The 18,643-nt window shown below is 41.7% G+C and overlaps 1 protein-coding gene and 1 long non-coding RNA gene across 2 annotated transcripts; both read right to left on the reverse strand.

The window, feature by feature from the left end:
- Positions 1-1,322: 1,322 nt before the first annotated feature.
- LOC118498614 lies at positions 1,323-14,140 on the reverse strand. Its single transcript, XR_004901102.1, has 3 exons — positions 14,126-14,140; positions 6,967-6,970; positions 1,323-1,505 (listed from the first exon to the last, which is right to left on the reverse strand). It is a non-coding gene; the product is annotated as an uncharacterized LOC118498614 (long non-coding RNA).
- Positions 14,141-17,452: 3,312 nt separating this feature from the next.
- On the reverse strand, positions 17,453-18,628 carry LOC114489317 (zinc finger protein 184-like). Its single transcript, XM_028503298.1, has 2 exons — positions 17,946-18,628; positions 17,453-17,759 (listed from the first exon to the last, which is right to left on the reverse strand). The coding sequence occupies exons 1-2, from the start codon at positions 18,626-18,628 to the stop codon at positions 17,453-17,455; spliced, it is 990 nt and encodes a 329-aa protein (XP_028359099.1).
- Positions 18,629-18,643: the final 15 nt, after the last annotated feature.

Raw genomic sequence — 18,643 nt, forward strand, 5'->3', positions numbered from 1 at the left:
GGCACCCTGTGATTGGCTTGCCTTAGTTGGAACTGGCCTAATGGCCACCCAGTTTTCCATGGGGCATTGAGAATATATGGATCGCTGCCCCCACCAAACAGTGGAAAACAATCCTAACTAAATTCCAGTCCAGCTTAACATGCTTCTCTGGACTGATGAATTTGAAACTGCTGAAGAACAGGTGGAAATGGACCCTCAGGTATTCATCCAGTTCTCCCAGGAAGCTTTCCTGCCCTAAAGATGGTCCCAGAAGCTAAAGCCCTGGGGGCAAGGCTCCTTTCTTAATATTTGGCAGGGAGTCACAGAGGCTTATTTAGACTTTATTGATAGACTACAAGAAGCAATTCAAAAGCAAATTGAGAACCAGGAGGCAACCAAGACCCCTTTATTACAATTAGTTTATGAAAATGCAAATAATGATTGTAAGGCTCTACTCAACCCTCTCATACTAACGACCACTGATATTAGTCAATTTGTTAAGGCTTGCCAGAAGATGAGCATGGAACAGCATAAAGCCACGTTGCTAGCAGCAGCCATAAAAGGTGAAGGTAAGTGATTTTATTGTGGTAGACTGTGGCATCAGGGGTGCTGGAACAGGCAACATTGTAGTCTAAAGAATCTGTCCAGTAAAAACTACCCAGGATGTGGCAAGGGTAAACACTGGGCAAGTGAATGTAGATCCCAATATGATAAAAATGGCAAGCTGATTCCACTGCAGGGAAAAGGGCAGAAGGGTGCCCTCTCTGATGTCCTGAACCCCAAGAGGTGTTATTCCTGCAAGAACAATCAACACCTGTGGGCTAAGGAGCATGCCGAGTCTCCAACCTCTGTGCTGCCACAAGGCGGAGCATAGTATTGGATTTGGTCACTACCCAAGAGCCCATCTTAGAAGAACAGGATGAAATCCTCATAGCTCCTACTGGGGTATGGGTGCCATTGACTGAGGGCACTGTTGGATTGATTTTAGGAAGGCCTAGTATTACCACTAAAGGGATTGTAGTCCAGCCTGGAGTAATTGATTCTGATTATCAGGGAGAAATCAACATTTTGATCAGAGCCTTGAGATACCAGTCATTCCTGCCCAAGCTACATAGCCCAACTTCTTCTTCCCTACAAGGTACCAAATACTTAAAATATTAAAAGAGGGGAAGGAAGCTTTGGTACTACTAATAATGTATCTTTTTTTTTTTTTTTTACCACATCCATTACATTAAATAAACCTCTTTAAGAAATCAAAATCAAAAACAACTTTCCATGGCTTACTAGACATGGGGGCAGATGTCTCTATAAAGTCTAGCCAGTATTGGCCTCCAAACTGGCCACTAACTGAGGCTGGCATATCCATAACTGGCATAGGAGGCAATTCTCAACCACACAAAACTGCCTGGTCCTTCAGGTGCTATGGCCCTGATGGACAGGAAAGACAAATTCAGCCCTATGTCCTTCCAGCCCCACTTAATATTTGGGGATGAGACCTTCTTACTCAGTAGAGAATGAAAATCATCCTTCCACCTTTTCGATAATTGCCACTGTTCAAATACTTCCACTATCCCTCACAAGGCTTTCAGATACACCTGTGTGGGTTGATCAGTGGCCACTGAAAGGGGAGAAGTTAGAAAAATCCCATGAATTGGTAAAACAACAATTAGAGGCAGTACATATTGAGCCATCTAACAGCCTGTGGATACTCTGATTTTTGTAGTCCCCCCCCCAAAAAAAAAATCAGGGAAATGGAGGCTTATACAGGATCTTAGAAAAATTAATGAGATACTTCAACCATTGAGAGCTCTCCAACCTGGAGTACCAAATCCAGCTTGCCTCTCTAAGGATTGGCCATTTCTAGCCATTGACTTACAAGACTGTTTTTTTTACAATTCCTTTAACTGAAAAGGACAGAGTGTGATTTGCATTCTCTCTCCTGGTTCTTAACAACTCTCAGCCATTACAGAGATTCCAATGGAAAGTTCTGCCTCAAGACATGTAAAACATTCCAACTATCTGCCAGTATTTTGTCCATCAAACCTTATAGTCCGTCCAGGAAAAGTCCCCCAATTCTATAATATATAATTATATGGATGATAGCCTGATTGCTGCCTGTGTTCTGAGATGCTAACTAAGACTTAGGCTTTAAATTGAGCTCTTCCTAATTAACATCATTAAAACCTCCATACTACCCAAAGATATTTATAGATTCAACATAATCCCTATTAAAGCACCAATGACATATTTCACAGATATACAACAAACATTTCAGGAATTTATATGGGACCATAAACAATCCTAAATAGCTGCAGCAATTTTGAGAAAGAAGAACAAAATAGGAGAGATCATAATACCTGGTGTCAAACTGTATTACAAGTCCACCGTAATCAAAACAGCCTGGCACTGGCATAAAAACAGGTACATAGACCAATGGAACAGAACAGAGAGCCCAGAAATAAACCCAAGTCTCTATGGTCAATGCATATTTGACCCAGGGGAGGGAAGCATAAAATGGAGTAAAAATAGCCCTCTTCAACAAATGGTGTTGGGGTATCTGGACAGCTATATGCCAAAAACAAAACAAAACAAAACAAAACATAAAAACAAAAAACAAACAAAAAAAACTTGATCGCCAACTTACACCATACACAAAAATAAATTCAAGATGGATAAAATACTTAAATATAACTTGTGACACCACAGAAGTCCTCCAGGGAAGCATCAGCAGGAAAATCTCAGATATTCCATGCTGTAATATTTTCACTGATATGTGCCCTAAAGCAAGGGACATAAAGAAAAGAATAAATGGGAACTCATCAAAGCTTCTGCATAACTAAAGAAAGTGACATTAAAATGAAAAGAGAGCTAACCATATGGGAGAACATATTTGCCAATAATACCTTGGGCAAGGGTTTGATCTCCAAAATATATAAAGAACTCACACAACTTCACTCCAGGAAGACAAAAGACCTTATTAAAAAATCAGCAAAAGACTTGAAGGGACACTTCTCTGAGGAGGACATACAGAGGGCCCAGATACATATGAAAAAGATTTCCAGCATCACTAGTCATCAGAAAGATGCAAATTAAAACCACAATGTGATACCACTTCACACCAGTGATAGTGGCCATCATAAATAAATCAACAAACACCAAGTGTTAGAGAGGATGTAGAGAAAAGGGAACCCTAATGCACTGTTGGTGGGAATGTAGACTTGTACAGCCACTGTGACAAACAGTATGGAATTTTCTCAGAAAACTAAAAATAGAACTGCCTTTTGACCCAGCCATTCCACTGCTGGGATTGTACTGCAAGAACCCTGAGACACCAATCCAAAAACACCTATGCATACCAATGTTCATAGCACTATAATTTACAATAGCCAAGTGCTGGAAGCAACCTAAGTGCCCATCAGTAAATGAATGGATCAAAAACTATGGTGCACTTATACAATGGAATACTATGCAGCAGATAAAGAAGGAGCTCCTATCCTTTGAGACAGCATGGATGAAACTGGTGAACATTATGCGAAGTGAAATAAACTAGGCAGTGAGGGACAAATACCATATGATCTCATCTTTAACTGGAACATAATCAGCAAAAAAGAAAAGCAAGCAAAATATAACCAGAGACATTGAAATTAAGAGCAATCTTAGAGTAACCAGAGGGGAGTTGGGAGGGGATAAAGAGGGAAAGTGTTTTCAGGAACAAGTATAAAGGATACATGGACAAAACCAAGGTCCAGCGACAGAAGCAAGGGAGAGAGTTGGGTTTGGCTGGGGTGTTGGGGAGTGGTGAGTGGAAAATGCAGACAACTGTAATTGAACAACAATAAAACAATTTTAAAAATAAAATAATTAAATTGAGCTTGTCCTGCTCCAAGTCTTGGATAGATGGATAGGCATCTTGTTAAGTCCGAGGGTCTTGCAGGCTTGTGCCTCAGGGTGACCACGAGGAGACAGTGTCACCCCTGCCACACTCTTCCCAGACATCCCCTGAGTGGTAGGATATATGAGCCTCTGCACAGGAGAACCAGCTTGAAAACCCCACTGTCCTCCTCCCAGACACACTGAGAGTGCAGCTGTCTCTAGGATTTCACTCTTACTGGGTCCATTCTTTCTCCCTTGTTTCAATGTTATATCTGTACTCACAGCTTTACAAAGCATGGTCACTTGGCAGTTAACATGCCCACATGTCAGTTCCAGTCCTCTTTATGTCCCTCTCAGTGTGTCTGCAGTCTTGACCCTGCCTGGCTGCATTCACCCTCATGAAGGAAGCTCTCAGACTGTGTCCCTGTCATCTCTGCTTAGCATCCCTTCCCATTGTAGGATGTTCCTCCTACATCTGTCTGACCTTTACATGACATAGATTCTCAGGGGATAATCTAGTTGGCTTTGCTGCATACTGTATGCAGATTCACAATGTAAAATCCTTTCAAGTGAATCAGTCCTTGAAGTGAGTCAGGGATTCAGGCAGTGAAACATTGGGTTCCTGGTCACACTGACACAGGAATCAGTTCTCAGTAACATTAAGCTTTCCAGCCACCATTGCTCCACCAGTTTCCATGAGCATTCTATCCATACCAGGGCTTTTTAGTCCATGGACAATGGAGGGGGACCATATTCTGTCAAGATTTTAAATAAAACACCAAAACAGTCCACATTTTAAAAAGTTGATAAATAGAACTTGGTTAAAATGAAAAGCTTTTATCCCACTGAAGACACTATTATGGAAATTAAAGAGAAGCCTACAGAGGAAGAATATATTTGTAAATCACGTGTCTGAGAGGATAAAATGCTTATTTTACTTTAAGAAGGTTACATGTTGTGTGAGAGAGGCCAGCAGACTCTGACCACACTGACCATCCCCAGAAACAGAGCCCAGAGAGGGAGGGAGTGACATGTCCTATCAGAGCAGAAGTTCCCTTTCCTGTGAGCAAATCTGTGCTAGGAATTCTTCTCATTTCTGACCCTCAGAACCCCAACTTCAACGACGACACTAGACTGAGAAAACCAGTTAAACTGCTTTCATTATCATTTCAAGATATGAAAATTATCTATGGTACACATGCATAATTACTATTGTTATTTATAACTGTTTCTCCATGTAAAAACATTTTTTTATTATGTAATTGGCTTAGGGACTCTGCAATATGCTATGGGCATGCATAAGGGTAATGTTTGCACAGACAGCTGTAGACACAATCAGACTTTTCCAAAAATGAATTCATAAGTCTTTCTCATTTGTGGTTGGGGTGAAGTTACTCAGATAAAAATATAATAAAGAAAATACAATATTGAAACCAGCTTGATTTATTTTTTAAGTTTTTACACTGAGGTAAACATAATTCATGTATAAATTTACATTGATACGTATTTGGTGAGTATTTGGTTACAGAAACTATCTGAACAAATGGTAATTTATTCCAAATCTGTTTGAAAGATGTATGAGTATTCTAAAGTATCACCTACTCATCTAGTTCAACATTTCTTCTCATGCTCAGAAAGGTGATGTCATCATTTGATATAATTCCAATGTCTCTCACAAAACAGGTGATTTCTTGTCCAAGATGCACATCTTGAGTGAGCTCAAGAGAAGAGGTATCCCCACAGAGGTCTTAGAATGACCAGGGTGTCAGACCTCCATCTCTCCCCATTTATATGAGAAAGGTGTCCCCACATGCAAATTTCACTCCCAGATCAAAGGCAAACTCTACCATGGAATGTGGGCATCCCCAGTTCTCTCCTCACAGGGGACTGAGGTCTTGGGGAAGGCAGAGCTCTGCTCTAGAATAAGATGAAACTCCTGGGTCTCTCCCTCCACTTGGTGAGAGTCCCTCGGGGTGAGTGTCTCAGATGTCAGACACTGGTCTGTGGGATGAGGGCGATTGCTTGTGACTGACAGGATCTTTTGCTCCTCATTCCCAAGTGTGCTGCCTCAGGTGCAGCTATATGAGTTGTACCCAGAACTCATGAAGCCCTCCTAGACCCTATCCCTCACCTGAACTCTCTCTGTATTTTGTTTAATGAAGTATGGTGTGCACTGGAGCCAAAGGTTCCAGGGAAAGGACTGTTATGGGTCTGTACTATATGGAGTGGTGGGGGTAAAGACTACATCCCTGAGCTGAAATCCTGTCTCACCATCACCAGGGACACCTGGGAGAGCTGAGTTTATTTAACACTGAGCAGTCTTACAGCTGATGACAAGGCCATGTATGATTGTGGGACCGACACAGTGAAGGGAATCAGTGTGAATCCAGACACAACATTCCGTGCAGGAAGAAAGAACACTGGGCTCCAGGGGATACTAAGGCCCACAGATTGTGTAGGTACATGGAACATGAAGGTTAAGACTTAGTCTCATTTCTGACCAGAAGTTTCCTCTCCATCTGACATTCTACCTGTAGTTACCTAAGAGAGCAATCACCACGATGTGTCTAAAGTGGTTGCTTCTCCTCCACCTAAATGCAGTGGGCTTTTGCATATTGTCTATGACTTGGAACTCTTCCCCTAAATAGATTTCTTTTTGTGACAGTTGGTTTTTGTTTTATTTTGACTGGATCACAAGATGCCCAAAGATCTGGCTGAAAGTCATTCCTGGGTTTATCCAAGTGTGTTTACAGGTAAACTTACCTTTGTATTGGTGTCTCAGAAAAACAGATTGTTTTTCCCAATGAAGGTGGACACGTTCCACTCCACTGAGGGACACACTGGAGCAAATAGTGATGGAGGGGTAATTAAGACCTTCCTGCCCTAATGATTGATTCTGCAGCTGGAACATAAATCTTCTCTTGCCCTGGTCACCCTGGTCATCTGTCGTCACACCAGGATGAATTCTGACAGCAGGTCTCCTGGGTCTGCTTTCTGCAACTTGCACCTCACAGGATTGTGGTACATCTTATTGTCCATAATGTGAGCACCAATTTCATGTAAATGTAAATGTAAATATTATTTTTGGGGTCTCATTCTCCTGAGGAACAAGACCTTGCTACCATAAAGCAGAAGGCATGCTGGCTTGCCCAAGTTTGCGCATCAGAGTCCACACATGTGTTTCCTTTAAATAGTAATTGACTCTCAGTGAACAAAACAAGGCTCCCATTGATGTCACCTTACAATTTGCAAAGCTGTCAGCTAACATCCTGTGTGTCCTCAACTTTTGAAGCCCTGAAAATACCGAAGCCTCATGAAGGCGCACAGGAAATTACTGAGGGTGTGAAAAAGCAGTGTCGTGTGTCCTCAGAGCTCACGGAGATGACTTCAGCAGTCAAAGCTGATGACTAGCCACAGCACACAAGCTCTCAGTCATTGACTTGCAAATGATTTTTCTCCATCTTCTGCTTAGACAACAACCTAGTGCAATTTGCCTTTTGTTTGGGAATGCCCCTGACAAACATTTACTGAAAACAGAAGGATTTATTCGTCTCATCAGATTACTGTGGACATTTGCTAAAGAGGATGTCTGCTTGATGCAGGTCCCAAGTGTGATAATACATGATAATGACAAGTTCAACATGAGAATAAACATGCAGTGACTGAAATGAAATGGGGGTACACGTAACTGACACATTTGTCAATCCAGCACAGTTCTCTGGTCCTGTGGAAAGGGGGGCTTTCTCAGTATTCTCCAAGGTAGGAGCTACCTGCGACATTCCCCAGACAGTGCAAACCAAAACAGATGTTATTGCCTTTCTCTGGATCTAAGTGAGAACTCAGTGCCTACCAGGCAGCTAGATGTAGAGGACATGGAGTCCACATAGGGAGTATCACCACAGCTCTTCCATGGCCACCCAAAGAAAAGGCCACCTTTGACAGACAGCCTGAGTAAAGACCAGTAGTGTCGGAGTTCTCACCTGTGATGCTCTGGTTAGTCTTGGAATGTCCATGAGGTTGAAACTGAGGCTCAGGTGCATGGGGAGATAATAGTTCCTCCAACAACTGAAAGGTTCTGCTGGGAGCCTCTGAGTAGTGAGCCTGTCTCCATGTGGGGTGCTGGGGTCTGAGGTCCATAAGGCAACTGGTAGAAAGAAAGATAATCATCAGGATGGGACATCCAAAAAGGACAAAAAGACAGTGTGTCCCTCACTGAGCAGCCCAACACTAGGTCACTTACGAAGTCACACCCAGGCCTGAAATCCTTGGGATGGGTCCTGCCCATATGGTAGGAACAGGGGATAAGGGATACCTGGAGTTAATTACTATGAAAACCATCACTCTGTGTGTCTGTGTGTGGTTTATTGAGCAGTAGATGTGCAGTGGTATTAGGGCCACATGCATAGATATTCAGATGGGATCTGCAAGCAGAGGAACTGGAGAACATCAGAAGCCCCTGAAGCTCCTGAGATCTTCTGGACTCAGAGGTGTTGGCTGTGTCAGTGCATCAGGCAGCTCCAGGGAAGAGGCTCCCTAATGATTCATAGAGCACTGGATATGGGGCTCTCTACACAATCACTGGGGTTTAGTATGGCCAGTTCTCTGTGTCCAGAAATGTTGAAGCACATGATGTTCCCAAGGAAGCACCCTGAAGTCAGCATATGGCCATGAGAGGTCCATACCCTGTGAGCCCACATAGGGCCCTCTCCTGCAGGTCATGGGCTGGTTAGCTAGGGACATGTGGGATCAATGACTTCAGGGATGTTGACCCACTAGCAGGTGCAGAGGGAGCTAGGTAGGAATTTCCTCTGAGAGCCTGGCATTTCCTCTTCTCAAAAATTATCTATAATTAAATTTGGCATGAGGTGACTATAAACATCTCACTCCATCACAGCATTTACTGACTCGATAAGTCATGAGAACCACAGTCAGCAGGGGCATATCTAGGTTTTTTTTATATCTGAATTGTCAGGAACTGGGCATCTGGGGACATGCATGGTTTCATTAACTTACCAGGGGAAGAATTTGGGAGGCACACTGGCCCAGCAATAAGACAATCAAATACGAAGGTCATTATAATCCAGGTGGTCTCTGTGTCACTCAAAGATGTGTTCTGAAGTGGGAGCATGTGTTGTGGGGACTTGTTCCTCAATGGGAGAAGATACATCTGCACAGAGCTAAGGGACCTGTAATGGGATGTATATCCAATAACACTGATTAGAGCATGGGACCTGAATCTCCCACTGGTATGGTCACTGTGCCCTCTACCCTCTCCAAGTGGTCATATAATCACCAATGATGCATTTTTCTGCATGACTGTGCAAATGAGAAGAGTTAGACTAGGTTAAATGTGGTTCTGTCAGTGCCCTGAGAGCATCACCCACCACACCTTCCGCTACCGAAGTCCAGATTGCACAGTCCCTCACCATGGATTGGAGCTGGAGAGCCCACTTTTGGTGGCAGTGGCTACAGGTAAGGGACTCCTTTGTTCCAGAGTTGAGGAGAGAACCAGGGGCAGTCAAGCGGTATGTCCACCCACTCCTGCTTGTCTCCACTGGGGTCCACACCAAAATGCAGCTGGCACAGACTGGTACTGAGATGAGAAATCCTGTGGTAAAAGTAAAGGCCTCCTTCAAGGCTTCTTGATACACCTTCACAAGCTACTGGATGCACTGGGTGTGACAGACCCAAGGGCAATGCCTTGAGTGGATGGGGTATATATATACCCTAACAGTGATGACACATACTACACATAGAATTTCCAGGGAAGAGTCACTATAACTTCAGACAAGTCCACAAGCACAGCCTACATGGAGCTGAGCAACCTGAGAGCTGAGGATATGGCCCTGTATTACTGTGCCAGAGACACAGTAAAGGGAAGTCAGTGTGAGCCTAGACTTGAACCACTTTGAGGGAAACAGAAGGGCTGGGCTGTAGTGGATGCTCATCTCCCACGGACCACAGAGAACAAACGCAGGGGCTGGTGTTGGCCTGGGTGGGGATAGAAGGGGCTTCCACTTGGGAGCGGGGATTTCCTCTCAAAACTCTCAGCTGCATCCAGGGATACTTCTTCCTTCTTTGTGGCTCTCATTTCCCACATTGTCACTGCAGACAGCAAAGGAAGAAATGACAGTTTGCTGATGACATTCTGCCCTGTGCCTGGGACCTTTCCTTCACCACGTTCCTGTGTGTCCTTTCTCTTGCTCGACAATGAAACACACTGAGTGTTCTTGTCTTCCCCATATTTGTAAACATTTCCCACAAAGTGGGGGCCAGGCTTCTCCAGGCCCCTTTTGTGCTGAGCTCAGTCTCTCTGTTCCCCAACATGCACACAATGTCCTCACATGCATCCTTCCTTCTGACAGTCAGACCTTACACTGCAGGGTTGTGATCATCTCCTAGGACCTCCACCCCTCAGTTCTCTGTGCTCCCTGCCACATGTTACCTTCCTGACCCTCATTTACTGGGTGGATGTGGAAATGAACCCCAACATCTGTTTGAACATTCACAGTATTTTACTCTGATTTTCTTTACTTTCCATTTGAAAAGGACACATGATTGCATTTATGTCCCAGCCAGAGAATTCATGATAGTCTCTACATGCCAACACCTTTAACTCAGTCATCTCTAAATTAGTTACTCTGCAGAGCCCTGTCATATAAGAGAACACTCATCAGCCCTAGAAGCAGGAATCTGCATGTTCCTGAGCATTCGGTTTCAGCCATTCTGGTTCCCTGAGGATCTGGTCTCAGCTGCACCTCAGGAATCTGGGGACAGACTTCCTTCCTGAGCTGCCTGAAGTTGTGTGGTAGAGTGTGAGTGAGTGCTTTGGGGTTCATACTTATGTTAACTTGCTGACAAGTGATTGTGACTCTGTGATGTGTGTACATGTAAAAGGTATTCTGTATTTTGAATCTCCCGCAGCCCACAGAACAAGGACCTTCCCACAGGTCAATGAGAACCAGGCCCTGGGGTGATACAGACCACTAGAAAGCCTGTGTTTCCCTCTCCTTAAACAGGGTTGTGACCCCAAGGACAGGAATGTATCACAGACATCACATGCTTGGAGATCTTCTCATGGATCAAAAGTGAGTTCTGAGAGCCTCAGCTAATGCATGTAAGAAGGCCAAATGGTGTGGTGTCCCTTACTAAAAGTGTTCTCCTTGTCCTTAGGTGTTCTGTCCCAGGTGAGCTACATGAGTAAGGCTTAGGACTTGTGAACCCCACAGAGAGTCTGCAGGGAGGAAAGCCAGGATTAGTGCATACCCCAACATTTTTTACAGAGCAGAATCTTGACCCAGGGAGATGTTCTGCACCTAGATCTCCCTGCAACTGAGCTCTGTGACCACCAAGGACATGGCACTAGGTTCTGGACCACACACATGGAGTGAGAATGAGCCAACCAAGTCACGAAAGTCCATATTCAGTGGGCAAAGTTCAGGCTGGGCTGCAGGGTTTCTCAGGACACTGGACATGTAGGGCCACCTAGTGAGCAGGTGCAGAGAGAGGCTGGGAACAAGATTCTTCAATCAGCCTGTAATTCTTCTCCTTGAATAGAAAACTCCTGCTTATATACCTTCCATTCTATCCTTGTATTTATGTGTGCATCTGCTACTCTGTGTTGTAGTGTTAGTTAACATGTACATCTCTCTGTTGGTGGATGTTACAGTGTGCTTTATCTGCACATACGGTTTTATGCTTTTGTCAGTGTATGTACTGTGTAATTTCATGTATGAATACTTATATGTGTGTTTCTAAGGGTTTTTATACTCATAGTACTGGTATGGATTTTATGGAAGAGTAAAGACTTATTGTTTTTTTGTTATAGCATTTCCTAATTTTCAACAAACAGCTCAGTTGCTGAAAAATATGTCTGAAGATACATGTTGGTATACATGCCTTTCCCTGGTGTCTCTTTACCTTTTCACCCATGACACTGAGCTCGTCAGGCATCTTGCTGGTGGATTTGTTTGTGTGTGCAGCTCTACACCCATCTCTCAGGTGGACACAGCCGCACATGGTGTCTGACTCCCTGTGTGTCTCTCCGTCTTGGTCCCAGAGACCACGGGGCCCTCCACTTGCTGACAAGCCTGATCAGGTTGAGGGTTCATGGGCCTCAGCCATCATCGCAGGGTCCACATGGATTCCAGGTAATGTTGTTAGCTCAGTGCTCCAAACATAGGATCCCCCACATCCATCCTTAGGAGGATCCACTCTCTCCTCTAGGAAGCAGTGCTAACACCACAGTGGGGGCATGAGACTCTGAGGCCTGGGGTGTGCCTCATCAAACTCATTCTATTTCACACAGGATCCAAGGGTTTCAGGTTTGTTGTGGGTGGGATTTGCATTGGGAGCATGCTGGATTCTAGGAGCAGTCCAGGGAAGCCCACCTGACTGGCTCTGAAGCTCAATAGGCCCCATCCATGATCATGATGGTCAGACAGGGCACATGTTTAATCAAAAGATCTTTTAGAAAGAAATAGACAAGTTTTTTCCAATTATAAATAAATTTCATGTTGAACACTCCAGTAGGCAAAAATGTGTACAGAGTGAATATATCTGCCAGCATAGAGTGACAAGTATTCCTCCTGTTCACTTAGTATGAGACCAGTACACACAGTCATGCACACATTTGCACTACAGTCATGAATACCGTCAAACACACAGGCACGCACAGTGACACACAGTATCACAACACAGTTGGTCACATAGTCACACATAGTCACACAGCAACACATTGTCACACAGTCACACATGCAGAGTCACACACTATTACACACACTCTCACACACTGTTGTGCACTCAGATACAAACACAATTACACAAAGTCACACACTTATTTTTTGAAAATAATGTGCATGCACACATGGGATGTGATACAAAATTATTCATGTCATTGTACACGGTTTCCTCTGAGATGTGGCAGGGCATTTACTGCACATTTATGCCAAGTCCACAAAATGCCCAGGACAGATGTTTCTCCTTTTACAATTGCTATAACATGCACTTAACAGATGACCTTAACTAGCATTTATTTTATATTGACCTCCTACAGTAGCAATTATTATACATAAAATTGTGTGTTTGGGATTGATGTGATACAGAGAATTAATAAGTAGATCTATAACTGAAAAGTATATTTATGAGCAACTTTGTACTTTTGCCTCAGTCTTTCAGGAGCCAATTCAATGAAGTTCTCCTAACTCACCTTTAATCACCAGGTAATAAAATAGCACAGAAAACATCACCACCAACTCCTATGTCACAATTCAAAAGCATAACATTTTTATTTCCATAACCACAGTTCATCATGGTGAACCTGCATTTTAATCTATAACTATGTTTCCTAATAATATTTATAAAGTCAGGAAAGTGCACAATTAAAACACAGTCACATGAATGGGGAAGAGTTTGGGAAGAAATGTCCAGGGGAGTTTACAGGGGGTAAAATGAGACGGAACCCCATGTTCTACCTGGTGGTCCTATATGTCTGTCCCTCTCTGCTGCATTCCCTGCTTCTCTTAGCAAAGGAGAGAAGGTAAATGAGGACAGAAACAAAAACCTCACCATAGTGCAGTGTAAATGCAGGGTGCTGGTGGTGTCTGAGATGGGTCTGACTTGTTACAGAGTGTGGCCAGATCTCACAGACTAGGTGTAATGGGAACAACATAAAAATTGTGATCTTTAGTTATATATATTTTAAAATTGTTAATTGTGTTAGAAAATATAAAAGGTACCATTTGAAGGTACTTCAAATACAAAAGGTACTATGTTTAGTATACTTCACATAGTATACTTAAGCATATTCATATTGACATATAACAGGGTGAGGAATGCTTTCATTTTGTAAAATCTGACACTTTATACACATAAATCACCTCCTTTTCCCTCGAAGCTCTGACAGTCACCATCCTACTTCCTGTTTTGATATGCCTGCCTACCCTAGATAGACACCTTGCAGCAGTGGACACGTACAGGGCTGTTTTTTTGTGACAGTCTTATTTCTCCTATCATAAAGTTCTCAAGGTCCATACACACTGAAGTACCTGAAAGGGTTTCAATGTTGTATAGTACTCCAGTGTATGTATGAACCACATTCTGTTTATCCCTTCATCCATCAAGTGATGTTTAGGTTGTTTCCACCTTTTGTCAGTTCTGAACTGCTGCTATGATCAGGGCTGTCTGACCATGTCTTTGAAAAGACTTTAGATATACACCAAGGGGTCCAATTGCTGTACTGTATGAGACTTCTATTTTTGAAAAACCTCCATACTGTTTTTCATAGTGGGTTCACAAACATTCCTATTTTCCATATTCTTGCAAACCCTTGTTATTTCTCTAAGTTTTCCTTTCACAATCAGCCCCTAATGGATCTGAGGTGACATCACATTATGGTTTTTTGACTTGCATTTCTATACTTATCTCTACTGTTGGCCATCTTTTCAGATGCATGTTGCCCATTTGTATGTCAGCTTTGAAAGGTGTCTTTCAATTTCCATTCTACTTTTCTTTCAGTTGTATAGAAATATGATCATCAGCACTGTATAAGGGTAAGCTGCACAGGATAATGACAGGACTTATGTATCTTCTGAAATTATTACCACCAAAATAGAGTTAACATCTCTCATTCTATATAGACACTGGAAAATACAAAGGAAGAGAAGAGAAGAAAAAAGAAAAAGTGGGTTTCTTTATGCTGAAAACTTTTAGTATCTACTCTTTAGCGAATTTCGCACATACCACACAACAGTTTTGTATCTTTTCAACATTCTGTCCATTATATCCCCTCGACTTACTTATCCTGCAATAGATCATCAAAGTATGATATTCCCACTGTCCACACACCATGTCTGGTAACCATAAATATGACCTTTAATGATTTTTTAGAATCCACATACAAGTGAGATCACACAGTATTTGACTTCCTGTGCCTCACTTATTTGTCTAACCTGTGTCCTCAAGATGCTTTTATGTTGTCACTGATGGCAGGATTTTCTTATTTTCATGATGAATGATAGAGAATTATGTATAATTCTTTATCTATGCCTTGTTGTTGTACATAATGCCTTAATCAATATGAAACTACAGATGACTCCAATACAGTGACTTTGTTTCCTTTGGTGCATACCCAGAGGTGGAATTTCAAGGTCATAAAACATCTATGTTTTTAATTTTTGAGGAAATTGTTTGCTGTTATCCTTTAGCAGCTGCATCAATTCACATTCCCACTAGGTGTACAAGGTTGCATTAACTGCACGCCCTCACCATCCTGTCTAATCTGCTGTGTATGTTTGACAGTTGTTTTCTGTTGTTTCACTTGGATTTTTGATATTACATTGTAGAAGTTATTTTTATATCCTGATGTTAATGCATCAACAGATATATGACATGCAAATATTTTGTCCATGACATAGGTTGCCTTTCACTTTGTCGATGGTAACCTTTTCATGCATGTATGATGTTGGGTTTAATGTAAGTCAATTTGTCTCTTTCTTCCTGTTTGTTGTGTATTATGCCATATAGGCTAAATTATTTACAAATCCAGACTTCTGGCCAAGATGGATGCACAGGTAGATATACTTTTTCTCCTTACACAACCGAAGGAACGAAAACAATTTTAAAAACAAAACAATAACCACAAATGCCAGAAAATTGAACTCTATGGAAGTCCAACAGCCAAGGAGTTAAAGAGGAAACATTCATTCAGACTTGTAGGAGGGGTGGAGACAGGCAGCTGGGGCAGAGAGGACGTGCAGCCAAGCAGTAGCCAGTAGACTGGGCATTCACACATTTACATGTGGATAAACCAGGGGAAACAACAGGGGAGCGAGACAGACCACACAACCAAGGATTCCAGTACAGGGAAACAAAGACTAAAACCAACAGACTGCAAAAAGGCCTGCAGGGATTGAGGCAGCAGGAGAAATTCTCGGCCTCACAAGAGAGTTCATTGGAGAGACCCGCAGGGCTCTAGTATGTACACAAACCCACCCACCTTGGAATCATCACATGAAGGGCCCAGTTGGCTTGTGGGTACCAGGAGAAGTGATGGAAGGCTGGCTGAGAGTTGAACAAGCAACATTGTTCCCTCTCTGACTCCCCCCACCCCCCCAACACAGTGCCACAAAATAGCAAAGTCAATTGCGTCACTAGGGGGAATACCTAAGGCTTTGTCCCTTAATATGTCACAAGCATGCTGAGGAAAAAAAATATATGGCCAAAATTAAAGAAAAGATCAAAGGTCCAAAAATAGAACTAAGTGATAAAGAGATAGCCAGCCTATCACATACAGAGTTCATAACACTGGTTATCAGGATACTCACAGAAATAATTGAGTATGGTTGCAAAATAGAGGGAAACAATGAAGGCTATGCAAAGTTAAATAAAGAAAAATGTATAAGGAACCAACAGTTTGTGGAAGGAAACCAGGACTCATAGAACAAAATTCTGAGTCACCTTAAAACAGCAACTTCATTTAGAGTTTTTGATAAGTAGAGCATTATATTGTCCTCAATCTTTTACAGCATGTAATTGTGAGTGATGCTCACCTAATATACACAAGTTCATGGGTTGTTAAGGAACCGACAATCAACCCACTGACTTCACACACACCCCAGGAATAAAAAGAGTAGCATCAACTGCTAGGAGACTGGGATCAATTTAATATATCCTTGTAAAAATATTTCAAATGCTGTCAATATACAATAGTTGATATTCTGAGTAATTATACCTAACTAGACATCGATCCTCTTGACATTTTGAAGCACACTGAAAAGCACTGATTGATGTTCTTAAACTTTCTGTGATTCTCTATAATAAGTATTCTGATTTAGATCAATACCCAAAAGCTATCATTAAATCTCTACTGAATTATGATATTTTGAAAGTCTTTTTGAATTGCATACTTTCCTGAATTTTTATAAGTTTGACGTCACTTTCAGGTATAAGTTCTTTGGGATTATGAAAACTGTAGTTTTGCAAAAGTCTTTCATTCTTTATGAATGTAGAACTATTCCCACACCATTATGCATTCCAATATATAATGAGGCTATAGATCTACATATATGATTTTCTACAATTTCCCTTTCAATGTCTTTTTTTTATGGTGTGAAATCTCATATGCCACATAAGAATGTTTAAAAAAGGCTTTAATTTGGTGAGTATGTTTTCATTATAGGCTAAAATCTTGCCATAATTTCTACATTTGTACAGTTTTTCTCCAGGTGGATATGTCCCAATCTGGGTAATGCAGATCTGATCACTAAAATACTTGTTTTACGCACCGCTTTTATTTGCTTTATTTCCACTATGAGTGACCTGATGTTATAAAGTGTGGCCACAGAGTCCACATTTATAAACCTTGTGTCTAGTATGAATTCTCTAATGATAAGTAAGGGTTGGAAGTGGCTAAAAGCTTTATGCCATTATGTACATTTAAAAGATATCACTACAGTATAAGTATATTTTATGATGAATGAGCATTGAGGACTGTTTAAAGTTTTGTCACATTAGGTATATAAGTAAGGCATTTCATCTGTGTCTATTATTTGATGCTGAGTAAGGTTTGACTATATAATGCTTTATTACATGATCAACACTTTCAGGGCTTCTCTCCTATATGAAGTTTCTGATGCTGAGAAAGCTTACAGGACTGGTGAAAGGCTTTACCACATATTTTACATACATAAACCTTTTCATGGGGATTACCTCTCTGATGCAGAATAAGGGTTGAGGAGCGTGTAAAGGCTTTGCCACACTGTGTATATTCATAAGGTTTCTTTCCAGTATGAATTTTCTGATGCTGAGTAAGTGTTCCCTGGTGTCTACAGGCTTTCCCACATTGTGTACATTTATAGGGCTTCTCTCCAGTATGAATTTTCTGATGCTGAATAAGTGTTCCCTGGTGTCTAAAGGCTTTCCCACATTGTGTACATCTATAGGGCTTCTCTCCAGTATGAATTTTCTGATGCTGAATAAGTGTTCCCTGGTGTCTAAAGGCTTTCCCACATTGTGTACATTTACAGGGCTTCTCTCCAGTATGAATTTTCTGATGCTGAATAAGTGTTCTCTGGTGTCTAAAGGCTTTGACACACTGTGTACATTCATAGGGCTTTTCTCCAGTACGAATTTTCTGATGTTGAGTGAGGTGTACAGTCCAACTAAAGGTTTTGTCATATTGTATACATTCATAAAGCTTCTCTCTAGTATGAATTTTCTGATGATTGTTATGTGTTGTCACGTGTCTAAAGGTTTTGGCACATTGTTTACATTTATAAGTCTTCTCTCTAATATGAATTTTCTGATGTCGAGTAAGGCTTAAGGAGTGTGTAAATTCCTTCCCACAATGTGTACAGTTACAAGGCTTCTTCCAAGTGTGAATTGTCTGATATCCAGTAAGGTTTGAAGACTGTGTAAATGCTTTGTCATATTGTATATATTTATAAGCTTTCCCTGCAGTAGTAATTCCCTGATGAAAAGTGAAGGTTGAGGACCACCTCAAGGCTCTTCCACATCCTCTACACTCATAATACTTTTCTCCAGTATGAATTCTGTGATCTTGTGCAAGATTACAGGACTCTGAAAAGACACTGTCTTCTTCACTACATTGGAAATTTTTCTTTCCTGTATGAATTTTCTGATATTCACTGAAATCTGAAGACTGGCTAAAAGCTTTACCACATTCTCTACATTCACTAGTCCCATTCCCAGGGTGAAATCTGTCATCATGAGTAAGGGTTGAAGTAATACTAAATGCATTGCCACATTCTTTGCACATATCAGCCTTTTGTCC

This window comes from Phyllostomus discolor (assembly GCF_004126475.2).
Source record: "Phyllostomus discolor isolate MPI-MPIP mPhyDis1 chromosome 15 unlocalized genomic scaffold, mPhyDis1.pri.v3 mPhyDis1_scaffold_1, whole genome shotgun sequence".
Classification (NCBI taxonomy): domain Eukaryota; kingdom Metazoa; phylum Chordata; class Mammalia; order Chiroptera; family Phyllostomidae; genus Phyllostomus; species Phyllostomus discolor.

Coding starts and splice junctions, on each gene's coding strand:
- LOC114489317 (XM_028503298.1), bottom strand. CDS start 18,628: ATGTGCAAAGAATGTGGCAATGCATTTAGTATTACTTCAACCCTTACT. Junction 17,760..17,945: donor AAGCCCTATGAATGTACACA/GTGTGTCAAAGC, acceptor GAAAGCCTTTAG/ACACCAGGGAACACTTATTC.